The sequence below is a fragment of the Stegostoma tigrinum genome, chromosome 8, assembly GCF_030684315.1.
Source record: "Stegostoma tigrinum isolate sSteTig4 chromosome 8, sSteTig4.hap1, whole genome shotgun sequence".
Taxonomy (NCBI): domain Eukaryota; kingdom Metazoa; phylum Chordata; class Chondrichthyes; order Orectolobiformes; family Stegostomatidae; genus Stegostoma; species Stegostoma tigrinum.
The window spans coordinates 85,134,180-85,158,829 of NC_081361.1; the positions used below are offsets into that span (position 1 = coordinate 85,134,180).

At 44.6% G+C, this 24,650-nt stretch overlaps 1 protein-coding gene across 2 annotated transcripts in view; it reads left to right on the forward strand.

Moving 5' to 3' along the window:
* bcar3 (BCAR3 adaptor protein, NSP family member) overlaps positions 1-24,650 on the forward strand; it is a 174,250-nt gene that overhangs the window by 94,063 nt on the left and 55,537 nt on the right. For both annotated transcript variants that reach the window (XM_048539998.2, XM_048539996.2), the window contains one exon: positions 11,585-11,624. In XM_048539998.2, the coding sequence (XP_048395955.2) occupies positions 11,585-11,624 (40 nt within the window). The remainder of the gene's footprint in view (positions 1-11,584; positions 11,625-24,650) is intronic.

Below are 24,650 nucleotides of genomic sequence, written 5' to 3' on the forward strand. Positions count from 1 at the left end.
ACTATAGTATGATCAGACAAAATCCACCTTGTCAGAAATCACACGACACCAGGTTATAGCCCAACAGGTTTATTTGAAATCACAAGCTTTCGCAGCCTCACTCCTTCATCAGTTTTAATATCAGACACAGTATTTATAAGTGAAAAAAATCAAAGGTTCACACCACTGTCTGACATGTACTAAGCAAACTAATGGTCCTGAGGAAGGGTCTCCGGACCCAAAACGTTAACTCTGATTTTTGATTCACACGTGCTACCAGACCTGCTGAGCTTTTCCAGCAACTTCTGTTTTTGTTGTTGTTAATGATAAAAATAGTTTGAATTTAAATAGCTTTCTGCCTCTTAATATGGTAAAATGCTCTAAGACGCTTCCAACAGAAGCATATTGACACTGAGCCAAAGGGCAGTTGTTGCACAGGAGCCACTAGAACAGATGAATTAAAGCTTGGTCAAGGAGAGAGGCTTTAAGGAGCATTTTTCAGGATGAGAAAGGTTAAGAAATGGAATTCCAGGACTTAGTGGTGACACAGCCATCAGTGGGGGAACATGCAAACAGGTTTATGCAAGACCTGAATTAGTGACATATAGAGATCGCCAAAGATTGTAAAGCTGGATGATGTTAAGAGATGGTACAGGATGGGCATGGATGAAATTGGGGACAAGGATGAAACTTTTAAAATATAGTTGATGGATCAGCCAATGCAGATCGATAAGTGAATTGGACGAGCAGAAAGGAAGTTTGTCATAAAAGTCGTGGACTAATGGCAGAGGACAGTTTATGAGCTAGTTTCTCATTTTGAAGTAGTGTTAACTCTGGAGTCATTGATGCCTGATCTATTGAGGCCTTGTGATTAGGAGGCAACATTTTGGACTGATTAAGATGATAGCCAAACCGGAAGCATGAATAATCTAACTTTAAGTTTGTAAATGTGGCATGAATATAACTGCTTCATCACTGGCCACAAAACCAATTTACAATAAGTCCAATGACACAACATCTATCTTCTGAATAAGCAATACTCAAATGACTTGCTGGTATTATCTTATCTACAGTCCCTTAAAATACTTAGATTTTTATCCTCCTTTGATGCATTTCCTTCTTTTACCACTTAAAAATTCCCTTCTGAAGAATGTTTGGACCAAGTCTCATGGTCCCAAACCCACACTAACATTTATAATCATGTTCAAATGCACTTACAAGGCTGGTTTTAGTGGTTCAACTGATGCTTTCTCAGAAGTGCAGTGCAATGTTGCTTATGCCAGCCAATTACCACTTGGCCACTGACCTCAAAGAAAGATCTTTCTTCTCAATCATAATATAAATGAACACTCACCTTTAGGCATTCTATAGTTATACATAAATAAAACATCTGTGCAACAATAGTATAAACTTAGTTTGGTTCTGGGTTTAAGATACACAAGCTTTTTTTTCGTAGAGTGGATTTTGGAATTAGGCACCTTGGGCTGTTTTTTTCCCCCTTTATTTATTCATGGGATGAGGGTATTGCTTGCTAGGCAGAATATATTGTTCATCCCTAATTGCCCCAGAGTCAACCAGATTATTGTGGGTCTGAAGTCACATGTAGGCCAGACCAGGTGAGGATGGCAGTTTCCTTCTCTAAATGACAGTAGTGATCTAGATGGGTTTTTCCCCGACAGTCGATTTACGGTCATCATTAGATTCTGAATTCCAGATATTTATTGAACTCAAATTCCACCATCTGCCGTGGTGGGATTCCCTATGTTATCCAGCATGTTACCTGGGTCTCTTGATTAACAGTCCAGTGATAAAATTGCTAAGCGATTGCCTCCCCTTTGTTTCATCATGTTGAAGCAGCTGTGTAAATATATGTTGTTGCAGACGAAAGACAGGGGCATAATATTGCACATTTCTTTCTAGTCGTCTTGAAACACATGCTACTTCATTTCCTGCCCTTCGTGCTTTTCTCTTGATTACTCAATACATTCTTATCCATTCTCATCAATGATGAAATAAAGCCATCATTCTCAATGTTTAAGTCAACTCTACCCAGTGATTGGTTTGTAATGTCATGTTGAATTGGTGACTTTGAGTAAGTGGAGATATGTGTTGAAACTGGTTGGTTTTTTGTGTTTGATAGAGTCATAGAGTCATACAGCATGGAAACAGATCTTTTGGTCAAAGAAGTCCACACTGACCATAATCCCAAAGTAAACTAGTCCCACCTGCCTGCATTTGTCCCATAGCTCTCCAACATGTCTTATTCGTAAACTTATCCAAATACCTTTTAAATGTTGTAACTGTACCCATATCCATCACTTCCTCTGGAAGTTCATTCTACATACAAACCACTTTCGGTGCAAAAGAATTAACCCTACTGTCTTTTTTAAATCTTTCTCCTCTCATCTTAAAAATATGGCCCCTAGTCTTCAACTTCCACACCATAAGGGAGAAAACACCTGCTGTTCACCTTATCAATACCCCTCATGATATTGTAAACCTCACTCAGGTCACCCCTTAGCCTCCTACATGCCAATTTAAAAAGTCCCAGTTTATCCAGCCTCTCCCTATAACTCAAACTCCCCACTCCCGGCAACATCCCAGTAAATCTCTTGTTGTACAATGAGTTTCAAGTGATATCACTCGCAGCATAGAAATATTCTTGTTCCTTTTGTGGAAACATGTCTAAGTTTGGGCATTGTAGTGCAAGCATGGGTTGATTGGATGTGGTCAGTATTTTGTTATTGCACCCAGAGGAACATATTGTTTAATATGGCCCACAGGTCTTTGGGGCATATGACCTACACACCTAGCATCAGATCTGCAATTGGACAACATTACTAAATGCCCTCATCCTCGTAAAAATATTTATAAATAATCCTGACTTGATGGACTGTATCTAGCCCGTAGCTGAAACTTTTTCCTCCACAAAGAGCACTCATGTTACGCTTTCTCCTGTCAAAACTGTAGAGGTTTTACCACCTTGAAAAGGGCCATTTGGCCCATCACATCCATGCCAGTCATCCAGCCTCTGTGTATTCTCATCCCATTTTCCAGCACTTGACCAATAGCCTTGTAAGCTATGGCAAATCAGATGTAAAAGAGAAATCATGTTTAATCAATTATGTGCTGTGAGCAAAGGGGAGCCTACAGACATATTGTACATGTGACAAGATACCATGTGAAAGGTTGTTGCCCAGAATAGATCCTCATAGTAGAGGGGTGAGGGTCACATATTAACATGGACAGAAGAAAAACTGGCTGGCTGAAACTGGAGGGTATGCCTAAATGGACCATTTTCTGATTGGCAGGATTTGATGAGTGGTGTCCTACATGGCTTTGTGTTAGTGTCTCAGCTTTTTATGATTTATATCAATGACTTAGTGAGAGAAGTGAAGATATGGTGCCTTAATTCACAGATGACACAAAGATAGGTCTGAATGATGTCCTCACTACAACATAGATACAGAAGCTTGCAGACAAATATTGATATGTTGGGTGAATTGGCAAATATCTGATAGAAGGAGTACGTCTGTGTTGTGGAGAAAAAGGTGAATTTGTTCACTTTGGCAGGAAGAATGAAAAGACAGAGTATTATTCAAATAGAGAATGACTGCAGGATTCTGCTATGCAGAGGGATCCAGGCTTTTATATAATATTTGTTCATTGGTTTGGCCAGCATTTATTGCTCATCCCCAGTTGCCCTCCAGAAAATGGTGTGAGTTGCTATCTTGAACGGTCGCAGTACATTTTGTGAAAGGACATCCACGGTGCTGTTAGTGAGGGTGTTCCAGGGTTTTTGACCCAATGACACCGATGGAACAGTGATATAAGATTATAAAATGTAGGAGCAGAAATAGGCCAATCAACCCATTAAGATTGCTCTGCCATTCGATGAGGTCATGGCTAATCTGATAATCTTCAAATCCACTTTCTTGCCTTCCCTCCCCATAGCCCACAATTCCCTTCTCGGATAAAAATCTGTTTCTCTCACCTTTGAACATGTTTAACAACCTAGACAGCCCTGTGTGTTAAAGACTTCCACAGATTCACTGGCCTCAGAGAGAAGAAATCCCTCCTCATCTTTGTCTTAAAACGTCAAACCCCTACATACTTATATATATCTTACATTTCTAAATCAGGGTGGTGAGTGGCTTGAAGTGAACCTTGCAGATCATGTATCTGCTTCCCTATCCTTCTAGATGGGAGTGGTTGTGGGTTTGGAAGGAATTGTTGAAAAGACTTTGGTGAATTCCTGCGGTGCATCTTGTATATGGTACATATTGGTGGTGGAGGGAGTGGATGTAAGTGAGATTTCATGCCAGTCAAAGGGACTGGTTTTGTCTGTGTGGGGTCAATATTCTAGAGTTTTGTTAAAGCTGAACTTATCTGGGCAAATGGGGAGTATTCCATCACACCCTCAACTTGTGCCTTGGTGATGATGGATATGCTTTGGGGAGTCAGGAAATGAGTTACCCGCTGGAGGATTCCTAGCTTCTGACCTTCTCTTGTAGTCGCTGTGTTCTATAAGTCTCATCCTGTTCAGTTTCTGGTCAGTGGAAGCTGTTAGTGCATCAGCCACAAAATAGCCACTGCACAGGTACAGAAAGTCATTAAGAAAGCCAATGGAATGCAATCCTTTATTACAAGAGGAATTGAACATAAAAGTAATGATATTATGCTTCAGTTATGCAGGGCATAAGTGAGATCACATCTCGAATACTTTGTGCAATTCTGCTCTCCTTACTTAAGAATGTAAATGAGTTGAAGGAGATTCACAGGAACTTTACTGGATTGTGCTGTGAGGAAAGTTCAGACAGACTTGGCTTGTTTCCTTTGGGGCCTAGAGCGGAGATCTTATAGAAACATATAAGATTATGAAGGGAATAGATAAGCTGGAGGCAGGGAGGTTGTTTCCGCTAGCAGGTGAAACTAGGACTCGAGGGAATCACCTCAAAATAAAGGCAAGCGGATGTAGGACTGAGGTCAGGAGGAACTTCTTCACCCAAAGGGTTGTGAATCTGTGGAATTCCCTGTCCAGTGAAGTGGTTGAAGCTACCTCGCTGAGTGTTTTTAAGGCAAGGCTAGATAAATTTTTGAACAGTAAAGGAATTAAGGGTTATGGTGAGCGGGCGGGTAAGTGGAGCTGAGTCTCAAAAAATCAGCCATGATCTTATTAAATGGTGGGGCATGCTCGAGGGGCTGAATGGCCCACTCCTGCTCCTAGTTCTTATGTCCTTATGTTCTTACAAGTGAGGAGTGTCTTAATGGAAGTGCATTAGATAGACAATAGACAATAGACAATAGGTGCTGGAGTAGGCCATTCGGCCCTTCGAGCCAGCACCACCATTCATTATGATCATGGCTGATCATCCACAATCAGTATCCTGTTCCTGCCTTATCCCCACAACCCTTGATTCCACTATCTTTAAGAGCTCTGTCGATCTCTTTCTTGAAAGCATCCAGAGAGTTGGCCTCCACTGCCTTCTGGGGCAGAGCATTCCATATATCCACCACTCTCTGGGTGAAGAAGTTTTTCCTCAACTCTGTTCTAAATGGCCTACCCCTTATTTTTGAACTGTGTCCTCTGGTCCTGGATTCACCCATCAGCGGAAACATGCTTCCTGCCTCCACAGTGTCCAATCCCTTAATAATCTTATACGTCTCAGTCAGATCCTCTCTAATCCTTCTAAACTCAAGATAATACAAGCCCAGTCACTCCAATCTTTCAGCATATGATAGTCCCGCCATTCCCGGAATTGACCTTGTGAACCTACGCTGCACTCCCTCAATAGCAAAAATGTCCGTCCTCAAATTGGGAGACCAAAACTGCACATAATACTCCAGGTGCGGTCTCACCAGGGCCCTGTACAGCTGCAGAAGGACCTCTTTGCTCCTGTACTCAATTGCTCTTGTGATGAAGGCCAGCATGCTATTAGCTTTCTTCACTACCTGCTGTACCTGCATGCTTGCTTTCATTGACTGATGTACAAGAACACCTAGATCTCGTTGTGCTTCCCCTTTACCTAACTTGACTCCATTGTGATAGTAATCTGCCTTCCTGTCCCTGCCACCAAAGTGTATAACCAGACATTTATCCACATTAAACTGCATCTGCCATGCATCCGTCCACTCACCTAGCTTGTCCAAGTCACCCTGTATTCTAATAACATCCTCCTCACATTTCACACTGCCACCCAACTTTGTGTCATCAGCAAATTTGCTAATATTAGTTCTAATGCCTTCGTCTATATCATTAATATATATCGTAAACAGACACTTTAATTGATCTTGAAAAATTGATCTTGAATTATGTTGGCAAGGTGGATTTGGGAAGTATGTTTCCTGTTGTGGATAAGTCCAAACCTTGGGGACACTGTTTGTAAATGAAAGTTTGCCATTTAGGACAGAGATGGGAAGACATTTCTTTTTCTCTCTCAAAAGGTTATGCAACTTTGGAAGTCTCTGTGTCAGAAGGCTATGAAAGTGGGGTCATTGAATAATTTTAAGGCAGATTTGGATAGTTTCTTGTTAGGCAGAAGGATAAAATGTTATCAGGAGCAGATGGAATATGATGTTTGATACACAAACAGATCTTGTTGAATGGTGGAGCTCACTTGAGGGGCTGAATGGCCTGCTTCTCCTAATTTGTGTAAGTTCTAATGGCAACACTTACTTCTACCCACCTCTATCCCCACAGTCCTCTATACACCCAGACCAGCTCACACAACCTACATCCCATTCCCTTGCCCTACCACCATGCTAGCATGATGCCACACTCTCTGTGCCCTCCAGCCAATTCACGCCACTCACACACACCTCATACCACTTCATACTCCCATTTTGACTCATGCCAGTTTATTTCCCTAAACGTCGCAGGACAGTGTCATGGAGTTGACAGTTCATTGGTACTCAAGATTTGAGGAGGACCATTGAGAGACCTTCTGGAAAACTTTGTCAAGAAAGAGCCAATGGAAAGTAATCAAGGGTGAACTTTGCCGATCATGCCATATATTCTATCAGTAAATATTCCAGAAATTCTCTGAAGGGACTTCATGGAGCACTGTATAGGAAGAGGCCAGAGATAGGGAGTGTTTGGCTATGAGCTTCTTGCAAATGAGTCCTCATTGGGAGGATCAGCTGCTGCAGCACCATGAGGTGGATTCTACCCCCAACCTCGGAGAGCAGCCCTCCTCTTCTGGGTGAGCTCCACCTGATCTTCCTTTGCCATGTTTGAGAGCAAGTGCAAGCTCTCTCCTGGTCCCAGAGCCTGTGCTAAAGCCTGTGACTGTATGTCAGTCAGCACACTGCATACCTTTGGTGAAGTCCACACACACACATTGCTAAAATTGGTTCTAATCAGCAGAGGAGGAGTAGACCTCAAAGTGTCTGTTTTAGAATCTCTCAGCAAGTTACCCCAATGACTTGGAAATTGTATGCTAAAAACCAGATTTTGAAACATGCAAGTCTTATTGATACCCACATCTGTTTTTTCTGGCTTCAAATTCTACCATGGCAACTGATGGGATTTAAGATGCAGTGGTAATGTCCCTACCCCTCAGCCAGGAAGCCTGGATTCAAGTCCTACCTGCTCCAGAGATGTATCTCTATGCATTTTAATTAGAAGTATCTATAATACCTGTTTTCACTCTTTCCCCAAAGTAAGCTCTAGTGCCTTGAGCTTTATCTCATAATGTTGTGTTTTAGCAGCTTAGCACTGTTCTCTGTACTCTGTCCATGACCTTTAATGCATTGTATAGTTAACTTTAAGCTTCATAAAACAATTTGAATCGCATCATGCGGAATAACACTATGACCTAATCCTGATAGTTGAAAATACAGTTCCCACATTATTAGCCAGGGGAAAAGGCATTTTTATCTTGGGAAATCAGCATTCACTCTTTGCCAATTGGCCAGAATCCAGAGCAATCACTGAGAATGTGACTGTGAGGTGAGCTACTTCTGCATACTTAGATAATTATTGGTACTTCGTTAGTTAATGTGTTTTTGTTCAGGCTGTGTGGGAGATGAGCATGTGTGTCTAAAATTGATCCCAAGGCTATACATAGCAGCATTGCCTGTGTTGTGGACATTGTGTGAAATGCAGATTCTAGAATTAGCCAACACCCTTTCCCAGCCCACTCCTCCCACTGCTAATGGTAATTCATCCACACAGAGCAGAAAACCAGGGGAGCAGTTCTAATCATATGAGTGGCATCATCTTTTTAATTGACTAGCACAGTGTCTGTATTAAAGCTAAGACACTGTAACAGTATATAGTGAGCAGGAAGAGTTGTTGGAGTTTCTATTGGAATTGAATGGAGGGATCTCCTGGGCATGGCAAAATGGACAAAGTTCACCCTTGATTCCTGTCCATTGGCTCTTTCGGAGGATGTAGATGCCTGGTTTAACCATGCTGATTTCCACCAACCTCCCCCATCCCTTCTCTCCAACAAATCAAAGAATGAGCTACCAACACATCCCGCTGAGGCTCTTGCAGGAAAAATGCCACTCCGAGGCTGAGGAGGTACCACAGCAATGAGACGGCAATGCCTTAAGGACAGCAAGGGAGAGGAGGAGTCTGTCGTTTAATGGTCACTGATCTCATTTCGAGGGCAAAGCATTGATGAGAAGAATGAAATGACTCGGTCCCTTGGGGAAGTTCTGAACAAGAAGGCATAACCTTAAAGTAAGGGTATGCAGGGTTGATACAGAAGGTACTTCTTCACACAACAGGAAATGGCAGTGTGGAACTCTGTAACACGCCCACTCCCCAAAAAGAAATACCTTGAAATTAGAGATTAATTAAAAGTCTCAAAGCAGAGATTGATTTGATTAAGGGCTTGGAAGCAAGGAAGGTAAACGAGGTTGGGGTACAAATTTATCCAAGATTTAATTTACTGACCAGGCAGGCTTGAGGGACTGAATGGTCTCTTCCATTTCCTGTGCCCTTCCCTTTCTCAACAAGCAATGAATTCCAAGTGAGCATTCTCCATATTACTGTTTCTGTCCTCGCTGTTGGCTGCCTGTATGATAGTAGAGTCGTCAGGTGGCCCACTGTACAGTGAGAGCATTAAGCAAAGACAGGGGCATGAAACGTGTTTGAATAAAGGCTGTGATTCATGTAAACACCACAGAAACAAATCAGCCATGATTGAATGGTGGAGCAGACTCGATGGGCTGAATGGCCTCCTTATGGTCTTAAGGCGAAGGTGACATCATCTGTAAACATTGGAAAGTAACAGCCAGTCTCAAAGATGCTGCTGCAGTAGGTGTGTGTGTTTAAAAAAGTTCTTTGGATTTTTACATTTCTTTTCTGTTGGACATTTCATTTCTCACCTATGAAGTGAGAAATGGAGTTTGGCTTCCTGTGCAAGCCTCTGTTCCTGTTCCCCAATTCTCAGCCTCGGGCCAGAGGTGAGGGCAGAGAGACACCATTGGTGGGGGGGGGGAGAGGGGGGTGAGAATTACTTCATCTACCCCCCACCCCCTCTCCTCACCAGTAGCATGAAGGCAAACACTTCCTGCAGCTCGCTATGGCCAGCTGATTGGCCATGTCTGCACACATGGGGAAATCAATTAGGCTTTGTAGATAATCGCTCCAATGAATAAAAGAGTCTTGTTCATGCTGAAAGATGTACACATTTAAAGCTGTCAAAGCAAATAAGACAACAACAATTGTATCAGAAATAATGGGAACTGCAGATGCTGGAGAATCCAAGATAACAAAGTGTGAAGCTGGATGAACACAGCAGGCCCAGCAGCATCTCAGGAGCACAAAAGCTGATGTTTCGGGCCTAGACCCTTCATCAGAGAGGGGGATGGGGGGAGGGCTCTGGAATAAATAGGGAGAGAGGGGGAGGTGGACCGAAGATGGAGAGAAAAGAAGATCGGTGGAGAGGAGAGTATAGGTGGGGAAGTAGGGAGGGGATAGGTCAATCCAGGGAAGATGGACAGGTCAAGGAGGTGGGATGAGGTTAGTAGGTAGGAGATGGAGGTGCGGCTTGAGGTGGGAGGAAGGGATGGGTGAGAGGAAGAACAGGTTAGGGAGGCGGGGACAGGCTGGGCTGGTTTTGGGATGCAGTTGGGGAAGGGGAGATTTTGAAACTGGTGAAGTCCACATTGATACCATTGGGCTGCAGGGTTCCCAAGCGGAATATGAGTTGCTGTTCCTGCAACCTTCGGGTGGCATCATTGTGGCACTGCAGGACGCCCAGGATGGACATGTCGTCTAGAGAATGTTCTGCCAAGGGATATGGGCATCACTGGCAAGACAAACATTTGTTAATAGCCCCTGGACTGAGTGGCTTGCTTGGCCATTTCAGAGAGCAGTTTAGGAGTCAACTACATTGCTGTGCATCTGGAGTCACATGTTGGTCAGACCAGGTAAGAACAACCAATATCATTCACTGGAGGACATTAATGAACCAGATGGGTTTTGGAAGCAGAAGATGATAATTTCACTCCAGTACTGAAGATAAATTCCATATTTATTATTTGACCATATGCCGCCGTCACAGTCTCCCTTCATTGTTGAGTGTCTAATAAAAGTGACTGAATGGGAAACTCAAACAGGCATTGAATCATTAGCTATGTACATGATGACGGGAAACACAGTACTAAGTTATTGTCTGGCACTCAACATAATTGCTGCGTAGAACATGAAAATAATTTTCTGGAACATTCAACTCACCTCCCTGTGAATACATTCATGACCTGTGTGTCTGCAACACATTCACATTCTTATAGTCAAATTTTACCAGACATTCCATTATTTGTGTGACATCTTCTTTCCATTGTTTCATTGCATAAGGTGTTTATTGTGCAAACAATACGCCTGATAACCTGCACGCCGGTGAGACAGCTTAAGTAAGAGCTCCATAATGTGGTCACTGATTTATTCAGTCATTCCCGCTTAGAGAATAATAATATCTACAGCACAGGCAAGAGTGTAAATTCCATCCCTCTGCGTGCATCCTCGGTCAAATAGATGGCCCAGACCCAAAAACTGGTTCAGAAATTAGTTAAGAATACCCATAATTATGATCTGTAGTGACTTTGCGAGTTTGATTGTGAAATTTCCTGATATCTGTTTGCAATGAAAGGATTTTTAAATGAGGTCAGCTGTGATTCCCTTTTTTAATTATGGAACAAAGTAATACTTAATGAACAAATGTACAGAGGAATCCTTATTTTAAACATCTGTTACATGTATACTTTATATCTAATTCACAAAAATTTCTTTCCAATATGTTGTAAGAGGTCATTTTAAGTTTAAGTGTACCATCCAGTGTATTTTGTGAGACCAATCTGCTTTTGGATCAATGTTTTATATGGATATTGAATCTTTTGTGTGTTAAGTATGCTATTCAATATGGTTTGAGGGCTTTAGACAAGGTAGCTTCAGTTCCTGCGTATATGTTTTATGAGGGCATGCATATTTGAATTGCACAATGCTTCAAGGAGGATTGTATTGATATATCAAGGATTTTGTTTAAAAGCTCCTGAAACCTGAATTTGCAAATGTGCTGAGTGCTGAAATAAATAAATAAACTATTCTGTAAATGTCAGTATATGTTACCCACCATCTTTTTCTAACCTGCAGGGACGTGGATATAATGGACTTTTCCCTTGAATATGTCAAGGTATGTAATCTGTTTCAAATTATCATATGTGTAATTTGCAGTCACTTTAAGGATCCTCTGCTTTGGATGTGATTTGAGGCTTATCTTGTCATGCTGAGTGCTTACAAAGTGTTTTCTTCATCCTTTGGGAAAGCAGAAATGTTTCAGTTTCAGCTGTCTGGAAGTTTAATTCTCATGGCACAATAATCAGGGCATTCACGTTGGGTTACTGACTGTATTACTAGCCACTTGTAGTAATGTGATACAGAACAACTTACACGACCCAGACTGGTCAATGCAACTCTTCATTCTAGTTGCACTTAGAATAATATCTGGGCTGCCATCGTTTTATTGTCCACTCCATGCAATTTCTGAGAAATGATCAAAGAGCTTTCCTGACAAAGTCTACCTGCTATTCACCTGTCCTAGCTCCACTGTTGTTAATCTAAATATATAAACCCATAAACAGAAATGAACTGAAAAGCAGGATCAGGGTTCAAGACATTATGGACTTAAAACCTACCGAAAGATAAAAAGGATTTCACTAACTACTGTACGAGTGATCAGTAAAAGCATTTTAATTAAATCATCCTGAGCATTTGATCTGTGGCTTTTTGAAAACCCCTGTTTGTGAAGCAGTTTCTTTGGGATATTCACACAGTAGTTTGATCTTGCCATTCTGGCCATGATTAAATTGTTAACAAGTCAGACATGGTTTTGCATAAACAAAAGATGCTTTGTTTTGGTTATGTGAGATTTCATGAGCTCCATGACCCAGATAATAGGTGACAGTGGACTGCTTTGCAATCTCAGGCCTTGGTCCCAGAATCTGAAGAACAAACCTGTGTCTCCTGCCTTTGGAATCTGTGAGGCTGCATCGATGCCAGAGTCATTGTGTAAATGTGCTGTCTCAGAGCTGGCTCACAGAGAGGCCCTTTCTAACTGCAAACACTGACATGCTGAGGAAATATCGGGGGTGGGGAGACAATGCTTTTCTCGGCCATTCAGATCTCTCCTCAGCTTCAGCCTTTGATGTGAGCAGCAGCAGAAAAATCAAGAATTTGCAACATATTTATTTGCTTATGGTGATTACTGAAAGGCAAATACCAAAGTGGCTAAGCCATTAGTGCAAATTGTTACGCAAATGAGGGTGTATGCTCGGAGGCTCTTTGAAATCTGGCCTCTTACACACCCTTGAATTTTTTTGTTCTACCACTGGGCACTGCATCTTCAGCTGAACTCTCTTCCTAAAGCTGCCCAGCTTTGTACTTTTCTTTCCACTTTGGAGGTGGTCCTTAAAATCCCGCTCTGGCCTCCCTTTACAGGTCTTAATGTATCTATGCATCCGTTCCCGTTCCTAATTGCTCAGAGGGCAGTTCAGAGTGAACCACATTGCTGTGGGTCTGGAGTCACATGTAGGGTAGACCAGGTAAGGATAGCAGTTTCCTTCCCTAAAGGGCATTAGCGAACCAAATGGATTTTTCCAACAATCGATTCATGGTCATTATTAGATTCTTAATTCCAGATATTCTATTGAATTCAGATCTCACTATCTGCCGTGGCGAGATTTGAACCCGGGTTCCCAGAACATTATCTGGGTCCCTGGATTAGCAATCCAGCGATATTACCGCTAGGCCATCGCCTCCCCAGGGTTTTTCTGGGACAGCAGAAATGAACAACATTCTGCCTGGTTCCCCGAACAGGGTGTTATTGGCGTGCGTTGTTAAAGGACAAGCAGCTCCATGCAGCAGCAGTGAACTGCATTCAATCCATGCTGTTCTGGTGAGGGGTCTTCGGATTTATTGCTGATAGTCTGTGATAAACAGGTGCACTTCCCAGGAGCAGTGTCAATATCATCTAAATGCTGTCCCACGTATCACTTCCCTCCCTAAAGACCCCTTCGCCTTTATCTTGCCAACCCCTGGATTCTACCTTTCTCCCTCTTGCTCGGTGCCATGGCTATTCAGCTACAATGCTGTCAACAGATTTGAGACACTTGTCTGACCCCACAGGGAAGTTGTTGTCAGTTTGGAAGTTCCCATTGCCAGTCCTAACCACCGCCAATTATATTGCTTTACCAATCTCAGAAATGTTTTGGGTGTAACTAGCTCATCAGGAAGTCAAAAGGGATTTAAGCTCATGTTGAAACATTGTACAATATTCATTCTCTGGTCATTGCAATCCGAAACTCAGTTTGATCTGGAGTAGTCGGCTGAATCGTACAGTGAACACTGGCACCCTCTAGTGGTAACAGTCACACTGTCCTCTTTGATTTAAGGGTGCATTCAGGAATTTTGATGGACAGATTAATCTCATTAAGTGACTCGGTTGCCTGCCAGCAACTATTAATCCGTGAAAAAAGGTTTGTATTTGTGCTCGTAAAATTAGATCTGGGCAGCACTGTGCTTGTGATAATCCTTTTGAGAATAGCACTGCCATGTTGTGTGTTTTGTTTTTCGCCCTGGCTGAGTCATCATGTTCACAGGCAGGGTAAATGACAGAGTGGAAACAAACCAAGAAATAGGTGATGACAAATTTGGTGTTCAAAAGGAAAGCAAAACCTGCATTCCTGTAGTGTTTTCCACAACCACCAACTGTTGCAAAAGTGTTTTACAGTCTATGCAATGTAGTCACTGCTATAATGTTGGAAACATGCCCCAGATTTTTTGGGCAATAATATAATAAAAAATGTCTTTTTTATTTCCAGAAAGGATAATATTTTACGTGATGTTAATTGAAGGATAAACTTGGCCAGGGCACCTGGGATAACTTAGTTTTGTGTTGCATCTGGATAACTGCACCTGTGAAAGTATAGCACTCCCACAGTGTTCAGGCAGTTGGACAGCAGAGCTATCTCGAACATAGAACATAGAACATTACAGCACAGTATAGGCCCTTCGGTCCTCAATGTTGTGCCGACCTGTCATACCGATCTCAAGCCCATCTAACCTACACTATTACATGTATGTCCATATGCTTATCCAATGACGACTTAAATGTACCTAAAGTTGGCGAATCTACTACCGTTGCAGGCAAAGCGTTCCATTCCCTTACTACTCTCTGAGTAAAGAAACTACCTCTGACATCTGTCCTATATCTTTCACCCCTCAATTTAAAGCTATGCCCCCTCGTGCTCGCCATCACCATCCTAGGAAAAAGGCTCTCCCTATCCACCCTATCTAACCCTCTGATTATTTTATATGTTTCAATTAAGTCACCTCTCAACCTTCTTCTCTCTAATGAAAACAGCCTCAAGTCCCTCAGCCTTTCCTCGTAAGACCTTCCCTCCATACCAGGCAACATCCTAGTAAATCTCCTCTGCACCCTTTTCAAAGCTTCCACATCCTCCTTATAACGCGGTGACCAGAACTGTACACAATACTCCAAGTGCGGCCGCACCAGAGTTTTGTACAGCTTCACCATAACCTCTTGGTTCCGGAACTCGATCCCTCTATTAATAAAAGCTAAAACACTGTATGCCTTCTTAACAGCCCTGTCAACCTGGGTGGCAACTTTCAAGGATCTGTGTACATGGACACCGAGATCTCTCTGATCATCTACACTGCTAAGAATCTTACCATTAGCCCTGTACTTTGCCTTCCGGTTACTCCTACCAAAGTGCATCACCTCACACTTGTCTGCATTAAACTCTATTTGCCACCTCTCAGCCCAGCTCTGCACCTTATCTATGTCTCTCTGCAACCTACAGCATCCTTCGTCACTATCCACAACTCCACCGACCTTAGTGGCGTCTGCAAATTTACTAACCCATCCTTCTACGCCCTCATCCAGGTCATCTATAAAAATGACAAACAGCAGTGGACCCAACACCGGCCCTTGCGGTACACCACTAGTAACTGGTCTCCAGGATGAACATTTCCCATCAACTACCCCCCTCTGTCTTCTTTCAGCAAGCCAATTTCTAATCCAAACTGCTATATCTCCCACAATCCCATTCCTCCGCATTTTGTACAATAGCCTACTGTGGGGAACCTTATCGAACGCCTTGCTGAAATCCATATACGCCACATCAACCGGTTTACTCTCATCTACCTGTTTGGTCACCTTCTCAAAGAACTGAATAAGGTTTGTGAGGCACAACCTTCCCTTCACAAAACTGTGCTGACTATCCCTAATCAATTTATTCTTTTCTAGATGATTATAAATCCTACCCCTTATAACATTTTCCAACACTTTACCAACAACTGAGGTAAGGCTCACTGGTCTATAATTACCAGGGTTGTCTCTACTCCCCTTCTTGAACAGGGGAACTAAATTTGCTATCCTCCAGTCATCTGGCACTATTCCTGTAGACAATGACGAGTTAAAGATCAGTGCCAAAGGCTCAGCAATCTCCTCCCTGGCTTCCCAGAGGATCCGAGGATAAATCCCATCCGGCCCAGGGGACTTATCTATCTTCACCTTCTGAAGGATTTCTAATACCTCTTCCTTGTGAACCTCAATCCCACCTAGTCTAGTAGCCTGTATCTCAGTATTCTCCTCGACAACATTGTCGTTTTCTAGAGTGAATACTGTTGAACAATATTCATTTAGTGCTTCCCCTATCTCATCTGACTCCACACGCAACTTACCACTACTATCCTTGATTGGGCCTAATCTTACTTCCGTCATTCTTTTATTCCTTAAATACCTATAGAAAGCCTTAGGGTTTACCCTGATCCTATCCGCCAACAACTTCTCATGTCTCCTCCTGGCTCTTCTGAGCTCTCTCTTTAGGTCTTTCCGGGCTACCTCATAGCCCTCAAGTGCCCTAACTGAGCCTTCTGCTAGGTGGTTACTCATTTACAGCCTATTGAACATACATTTCCCCCCCACGCAAGTAATTGTGGATGGCCTTCTTCTTTAGATTGGTGCCTGCCTGTCCTTCAATCTGCCCAGTGACTAAGGCCCACTCCCTATGCCCCTTGTTCTCCAGCACTTCCCCTGACCTATTCCCATTCAACTTCCCCTCGCATTCCTTTGACGACATGTCTATCCTGGGCCTCCTGCAGTGCCACAACGATGCATCCCAAAGCCAGCCCAGCTTGTCCCCGCCTCCCTAACCTGTTCTTCCTCTCACCTATCCCCTCTTCCCACCTCAGGCTGCACCTCCATCTCCTACCTACTAACCTCATCCTGCCCCCTTGACCTGTCCATCCTCCCCGGACTGACCTACCCCCTCCCTACCTTCCCACCTATACTCACCTCTACAGGCTCCATCCCAGCTTCTTTAACTTGTCTGTCTCCTCTCAACCTATCTTCTCCTCTATCTATCTTCGATCCGCCTCCCCCTCCCTCCCTCCCTGTTTATTTCAGAAGCTCCCCCATCCCCTCCCTCATTTCTGATGAAGGGTCTAGGCCCGAAACATCAGCTTTCCTGCTCCTAAGATGCTGCTTGGCCTGCTGTGTTCACCCAGCTCCACACCTTGCTATCTCCCATCCAGAACCCAATGCCACACTTTAGGCTTACACTGTTCCTTCATGGATTCCCCTTTTTTACTGTCCTTCCCCAGTGCACCTCACCATCCCAGGTTTACCCCATCCTTCCACGCCCCTTTACCCTGTCTCTGTGATTCTCCCAGTTTCCTCTCTCCATTCCTCTGGATCTTGACCTTACAGCCATGTCCTATAAGCTGCATTTGTTACCTTTACAGTCCACCCAGCCCACCTTTCTATGAACCTTTGTTTTTGAGACCCCCTTTCGTTTCACATCCAACTTGAGTCTTGGTGATAATAAAATGTGAGGCTGGATGAACACAGCAGGCCAAGCAGCATCTCAGGAGCACAAAGGCTGACGTTTCGGGCCTAGACCCTTCATCAGAGAGGTCTGATGAAGGGTCTAGGCCCAAAACGTCAGCCTTTGTGCTCCTGAGATGCTGCTTGGCCTGCTGTGTTCATCCAGCCTCACATTTTATTATCTTGGAATTCTCCAGCATCTGCAGTTCCCATTATCTTTGAGTCTTGGTGACGTTGGTTGGCATCTGCCACGGTGGTTGCCTCACTTGGGCAGGCTCACGGACACTGGCAAGGCTTCACCTCTTACTCAGTTAGGAACTGTAACAAGAAAGACCACATATGATTGAGATGTCTGGTTGACCCAGGGAGGCTTCACCCGTTACACTGTGAGTTTTTGCGCTAAGCAAAGGTTTCGTTAGGAAGGAACCAAGCTACTGAAGAGGCTTGTCCTCACTGGAGCTTGTAGGTACACCAGGTAGATGCTTCACACATACAGCTAGGCATGTGAACATGCGTGACTCCTGTCTGGTCACCTCTGAGTGTAATTTCCAGCAGCCTGGAATGCTCATGAATATTTATGATGTATCAACAAGTGCAAAACAGCTTGTTTGAGATGCTGACCCACTGAAAGGTTACAAAAACCAGATAACAAAATGTTAACCCACCATCAGGACCCTGCAGTTTTGCTTCCCACCCAATTACATTTCCCGGCCATACATCTAAAAGCCTCCTGTGTCTCTCAACACCCTAAACTACCTGGCAACTATTAATAACAATGTGAGCTTTTATTAAGCCATTCGTTATCTGCCAAAATTTTGCCCATTATGTTAAGGGTATAATTAAAACCACAAAACCATAAGGAATAGGAGTAGGGAACTGCAGATGCTGGAGAATCCAAGATAATAAAATGTGAGGCTGGATGAACACAGCAGGCCAAGCAGCATCCCAGGAATAGGAGTAGGAGTAGGCTATTGGGCCCTCGAGCTTGCTCTGCTATGTGGTAGGATCATGGCTGATCCAACATTCCTCATTTCCACTTTCCTGCCTCACCCCATGATCCTTGATTCCCCAACTGATCATGAATCTACCTATCTCAGCCTTAAATATACACAAGAACTGTGCTGTCACAGCTCAATAGGATGTGAAGCTGGAAAAGCACAGCAGGTCAGACAGCGTCCGAGGAGCAGGAAAGCCAATGTTTCAGGTCAATGTTTCAGGACAGATGATGGATTTTGGCCGGAAACAATGACTTTCCTGATGCTCAGACTTAACCTAAGAATTTGTCTCTATACACTCTTTGTATCCCTGTATTGTTTCCCACTATTTTGTGTCACCTGAACAAAATAGGCTAACTGCATTCACTTTCTTCCTCCAAGCCGTGAACATATATTGTAAACAGTTGCAGCCCTAACACTGATTCCTGTGGAACCTCACTGGTCACAGGTTGCCAATCTGAAAAGGAACCCCTTATCCCCACTCAGTTTCCTGCCCATGTGCCACCTCCATACCAGTGTGCCGACTCCATACCAGTGTGCCACCTCCATACCAGTGTGCCACCTCCATACCAGTGTGCCGACTCCATACCAGTGTGCCGACTCCATACCAGTGTACCACTTCCAACATCATGGTCTCTTAAAACTTAACCTTTGGTGAGATACTTTGCTGAACACCTTCTGAAAGTCCAAATACAGCATATCTGTTGTTTCCCTTCTATCTACTCTGGTTGTTTTTATCCGAATGTGCTGCTATTACTTCTTCTAATTGATTCTAATACTTTCCCAACCACTGATGTTAGGTTAATTGGCCTACTCTTGCCTGCTTTTTGCCTGCCTCCCTTTTTTGAATAGGAAAGGCAGATTGGCAGTTTTCCAATCCTCTGACTTCTCCAGCATCTAACAATTTTTGGAAAGTTACAACCAGTGCATTCAGTATCTTTGTAGCTACTCTTTAGGATCCCAGGAAGAAAACCATTAGGGGCCACTGGACCTATCTACCATTAGCCACACTAGTCTGACTAATATTACTTCTCTAGTAATGGTGCTGTATTCTTTAGTATTAATGGAATGTTTGAGGTATCTTTCAGCATAAAGTCTGTTGCAAAATATTTTTTTAACTTCACAGCTATTCTCTTATTCCCAAAATCACCTCCCTAGTTTCATTGACTCTGCGGTTGGAAAAATGAACCTTCTATTGGAAAAGGAAAATACAATTTTCTCTTTTCTCTTGTGTGTCTTTATGCTCATATAGATCAAAGTGAGAACAGAGTAGTTGAGGAGCATCTCCAAGAAGACAAATGGTATGTTGGCTTTTATTGCAGGAGACTGGAGTACAACAATAAAGAAGTCTTAGAGATAGCAGGAACTGCAAATGCTGGAGAATCTGAGGTAACAGCGTGTAGAGCTGGATGAACACAGCAGGCCAAGCAGCATCAGAGGAGCAGGAAAGCTGACGTTTCTGGCCTAGAACCTTCTTCTGAAGAAGGGTCTAGGCCCAAAACAATAAAATGTGAGGCTGGATGAACACAGCAGGCCAAGCAGCATCTCAGGAGCACAAAAGCTTTTTTAGACGTTTCGGGCCTAGACCCTTCATCAGAGAGGGGGATGGGGGGAGGGAACTGGAATAAATAGGGAGAGAGGGGGAGGCGGACCGAAGATGGAGAGTGAAGAAGATAGGTGGAGAGGGTGTACAAGAGAGTTGCAATGGGAGAGAGATTCCCTGAGGTTGGTCCGGAGGGAGGAGGGTAACTTCTTCAGGTTAGGCATCCCTGGAAGAGGCTTCGCAGTGAGGTTAAAATAGTATCAGAGATAATGGGAACTGCAGATGCTGGAGATTCCAAGATAATAAAATGTGAGGCTGGATGAACACAGCAGGCTAAGCAGCATCTCAGGAGCACAAACGTCAGCTTTCCTGCTCCTCTGATGCTGCTTGGCCTGCTGTGTTCATCCAGCTCTACACCTAGTTATCTCTAATAAAGAAGTCTTGTCAGAACAAGCACAGAATGCAGGTGAAACTCAGCAGATCTAGCAGCATCTGTGGAGGGAGAAGAGCCCGAGTCTGACATAACTTCTTCATGATGGACTTGAAAAGTTAAATCCGTTTCTCTCTCCAAGTCTTGCTACATTTCGGTGAGTGTTGTGTACGGCTTTGGGCTCCCCATTTGCAAAAGAATGTATTTTCACTGGAGGCAGAACAGTGAAGGTTCACTTGTGAAGGTTGGTCTGTTGGAGGTGAAACTCGCAAGACAGAGAGAGGTTAAGTAAATTGAATTGCTACTTTTGACAGTTTGGAAGAATGAGAGATGATTCCATTGAAGCATGCAAGATTTTGAATGGGCTTGACAGGGAAATTGCTGAGAGATTACTTCCATTGCTTCAGAATCTAAAACCAGGGAGTATACAGTCTCAGCATTAGGAGCTACATGGCCTCAGGATAAGGGGCCAATCACTTAGGATTAATATCAGGGTTTCTTTTCTCTCAAAGGGTTGTGACTGCTTCTATACCCTGGGAGTTGTGAATGTTCCACTGTTGAAGTGATCGAAGCATTGGAATCAAGCAAGTTTGATCTCTCTGAATAATGTAATATATGGGAGCAGTTGGGAAAACAGAGTTAATGTTCTAGGCCTGCTGTGACATTCACTCCCACTCACACCCCAACTGCCCGCTTCAACAATACTCGCACACCTGCACACCCCAGACAACAATACTCACACCCCCACACCCTGCTCTAACAGTACTCACACCCCCGCACACCCTGCTCCAACAGTACTCACACCCCCACACACCCTGCTCCAACAGTACTCACACCCCCACACACCCTGCTCCAACAGTACTCACACCCCCACACACCCTGCTCCAACAGTACTCTCACCCCCGCACACCCTGCTCCAACAGTACTCGCACCCCCGCACACCCTGCTCCAACAGTACTCGCACCCCCGCACACCCTGCTCCAACAGTACTCACACCCCAACACACCCTGCTCCAACAGTACTCTCACCCCCGCACACCCTGCTCCAACAGTACTCACACCCCCGCACACCGTGCTCCAACAGTACTCTCACCCCCACACACCCTGCTCCAACAGCACTCGCACCCCCACACACCCTGCTCCAACAGTACTCACACCCCCACACACCCTGCTCCAACAGTACTCTCACCCCCGCACACCCTACTCCAACAGTACTCACACCCCCACACACCGTGCTCCAACAGTACTCTCACCCCCACACACCCTGCTCCAACAGCACTCGCACCCCCACACACCCTGCTCCAACAGTACTCACACCCCAACACACCCTGCTCCCACAATACTCAGACCCCCGCACACCCTGCTCTAACAGTACTCACACCCCCGCACACCCTGCTCCAACAGTACTCACACCCCAACACACCCTGCTCCAACAGTACTCACACCCCCGCACACCCTGCTCCAACAGTACTCACACCCCAACACACCCTGCTCCAACAGTACTCTCACCCCCGCACACCCTGCTCCAACAGTACTCACACCCCCGCACACCGTGCTCCAACAGTACTCTCACCCCCACACACCCTGCTCCAACAGCACTCGCACCCCCACACACCCTGCTCCAACAGTACTCACACCCCCACACACCCTGCTCCAACAGTACTCTCACCCCCGCACACCCTACTCCAACAGTACTCACACCCCCGCACACCGTGCTCCAACAGTACTCTCACCCCCACACACCCTGCTCCAACAGCACTCGCACCCCCACACACCCTGCTCCAACAGTACTCACACCCCAACACACCCTGCTCCCACAATACTCAGACCCCCGCACACCCTGCTCTAACAGTACTCACACCCCCGCACACCCTGCTCCAACAGTACTCACACCCCAACACACCCTGCTCCAACAGTACTCACACCCCCGCACACCCTGCTCCAACAGTACTCACACCCCAACACACCCTGCTCCAACAGTACTTACACCCCCGCACACCCTGCTCCAACAGTACTCACACGCCCGCACACCCTGCTCCAACAGTACTCACACCCCCGCACACCCTGCTCCAACAGTACTCACACCCCAACACACCCTGCTCCAACAATACTCACACCCCCGCACACCCTGCTCCAACAGTACTCACACCCCAACACACCCTGCTCCAACAGTACTCACACCCCCACACACCCTGCTCCAACAGTACTCACACCCCCACACACCCTGCTCCAACAATACTCACACCCCAACACACCCTGCTCCAACAGTACTCACACCCCCGCACACCCTGCTCCAACAGTACTCACACCCCCACACACCATGCTCCAACAATACTCACACCCCCGCACACCCTGCTCCAACAGTACTCACACCCCCACACACCCTGCTCCAACAGTACTCACACCCCCACACACCCTGCTCCAACAATACTCACACCCCAACACACCCTGCTCCAACAGTACTCACACCCCCACACACCCTGCTCCAACAGTACTCACACCCCAACACACCCTGCTCCAACAGTACTCACACCCCAACACACCCTGCTCCAACAATACTCACAGCCCCACACATCCAAACAGTACTCACCAGTCCCCACGTCCTTGACCATGCTCAACTCCCAACACAACCTGAACAGTACTTATCCCCCCAACCACCCCTAACAGTACTCACCCGCCACTTCCCCCCACCACAATCTTCATCAGCGCAGCCCTGCCCCAATACGTGGGCACATCCCTGAAGGGGAATACCCACTGGAATTTGTTCGTGCTCTCTTTGAATGATGGAGCACTAACCCCATACTGATGAACCTTGTTTGAGCGACTGTGTTATTACGCACTGTCACTGCTTCTTCTGTTCATACACCTTCCTGTCACCACTAACCTGCTGATTCTGGTTCATTAGCACAGCACTACCCCAGGAAACAGTGAAGGAACTTCAGCTGCCTCAGTATAACATGAGCTGGAATTTATTATTGAGTCTGTGGTTTCATCTGTAAGTTCTTTGAGTGACTCAAACAGTAAGCAACTTTGAAATGGTAATTAAGTACAATTACTGTTTGTCAGTGCAGTTAACAGTCTCGTTCCTGGGGTGTGTTATTATTGAACACACGGACAATACGCGTTTGTCACCATGCAAGGGTTTCGTACCAGGGTGGTCGAGGCCTTTGGAGCAGAGCTAAGTGCAGAAGCAGGTGCTTTCTCCCCGAGAGCAGAGGAGAGGAGAGGAGAGGCTAAATCAAATAGCCAGGCAGGTCTCTACTGGTTGCAGGTTGCTGACCAACCCTGATCAGAAAGCCTGAGAGGAGAGCCCACATTGAAGGCATGGTAAATAGAGCTAGGATAGAGTGTAATCTTCCATGTCCACTCTTTCAGAGGAGCAGCTTGGTTTGGAATTTTGGCAGTGTGCCCAAATTCCCAATCTGAGGCCTTACTACCCGCAAGACAAGCTTTAATTTTTGTAAACTGACATGAGCCATCAGATCTTTCCCTCTTTCTTTATCTCTTCATCTTTTTCTTTCTTTCTCTCTTTATCTCTCTCTTTCTTCCTCTCCCTTTTTACCTCTACTTCTTTCTCTCTCTTTTTCCTTCTTTCTGTCTTTCACTCTCACTCTCTTTTTCTCTTTACTTCTTTCCATGACTCATTTGAAAATCTATTTTAATTTTCTGTATTTATATCCACTTGTGGAACTATATTTTCTGTCTGACTCACTGAATGACAGGTCCTTGACTCACTATTGGATAAAAACATTATCAGTGACCAAAAGCACATGAGTCTGAGCAGTCAAAGCTGCTGCCGCTCAGTCACTGATGCCAGAATGCAGCATCGTATATTATGGGACCAGGGCTAATGTGTGCTACGATCAGACGTGTGAAACCCAAATTCCTTTACTTAGTTTTTAGACCCTACACTATAGGACATCACTAGCATTTTCTTATTTGCCTTAACATGCTGTGTTTGCTTGATACTGGTCAGGCTTGATTAATGCTGATGACGTAGAGCAGCTAACCTGACTGTGGACAGGCCTCTTCTCTGCAAAACATTAGTATTTTCATAATGCTTGGCATTTTCACCCATGCGACACATATTTAGCAGGTACCCAATAACCAGTAACTAAAGAAGTAAAGTAATGCAATAATCAAAATATTCCTTCCCTCTTCTTTGTGTTCCAATAGATGGACAAAAAGATTAAATATACTTGTATGTGCTATGCAAATTACTTCTGTTTTAGTCACTTGTGGGACATGGGCATCAATAATTGGGCCAACATTTATTCCCAATCCCTAACTGACTTTGAGAATGTGGTTGTGAACTGCTTTCTTGAACTGCTGCAGTCCATGTGC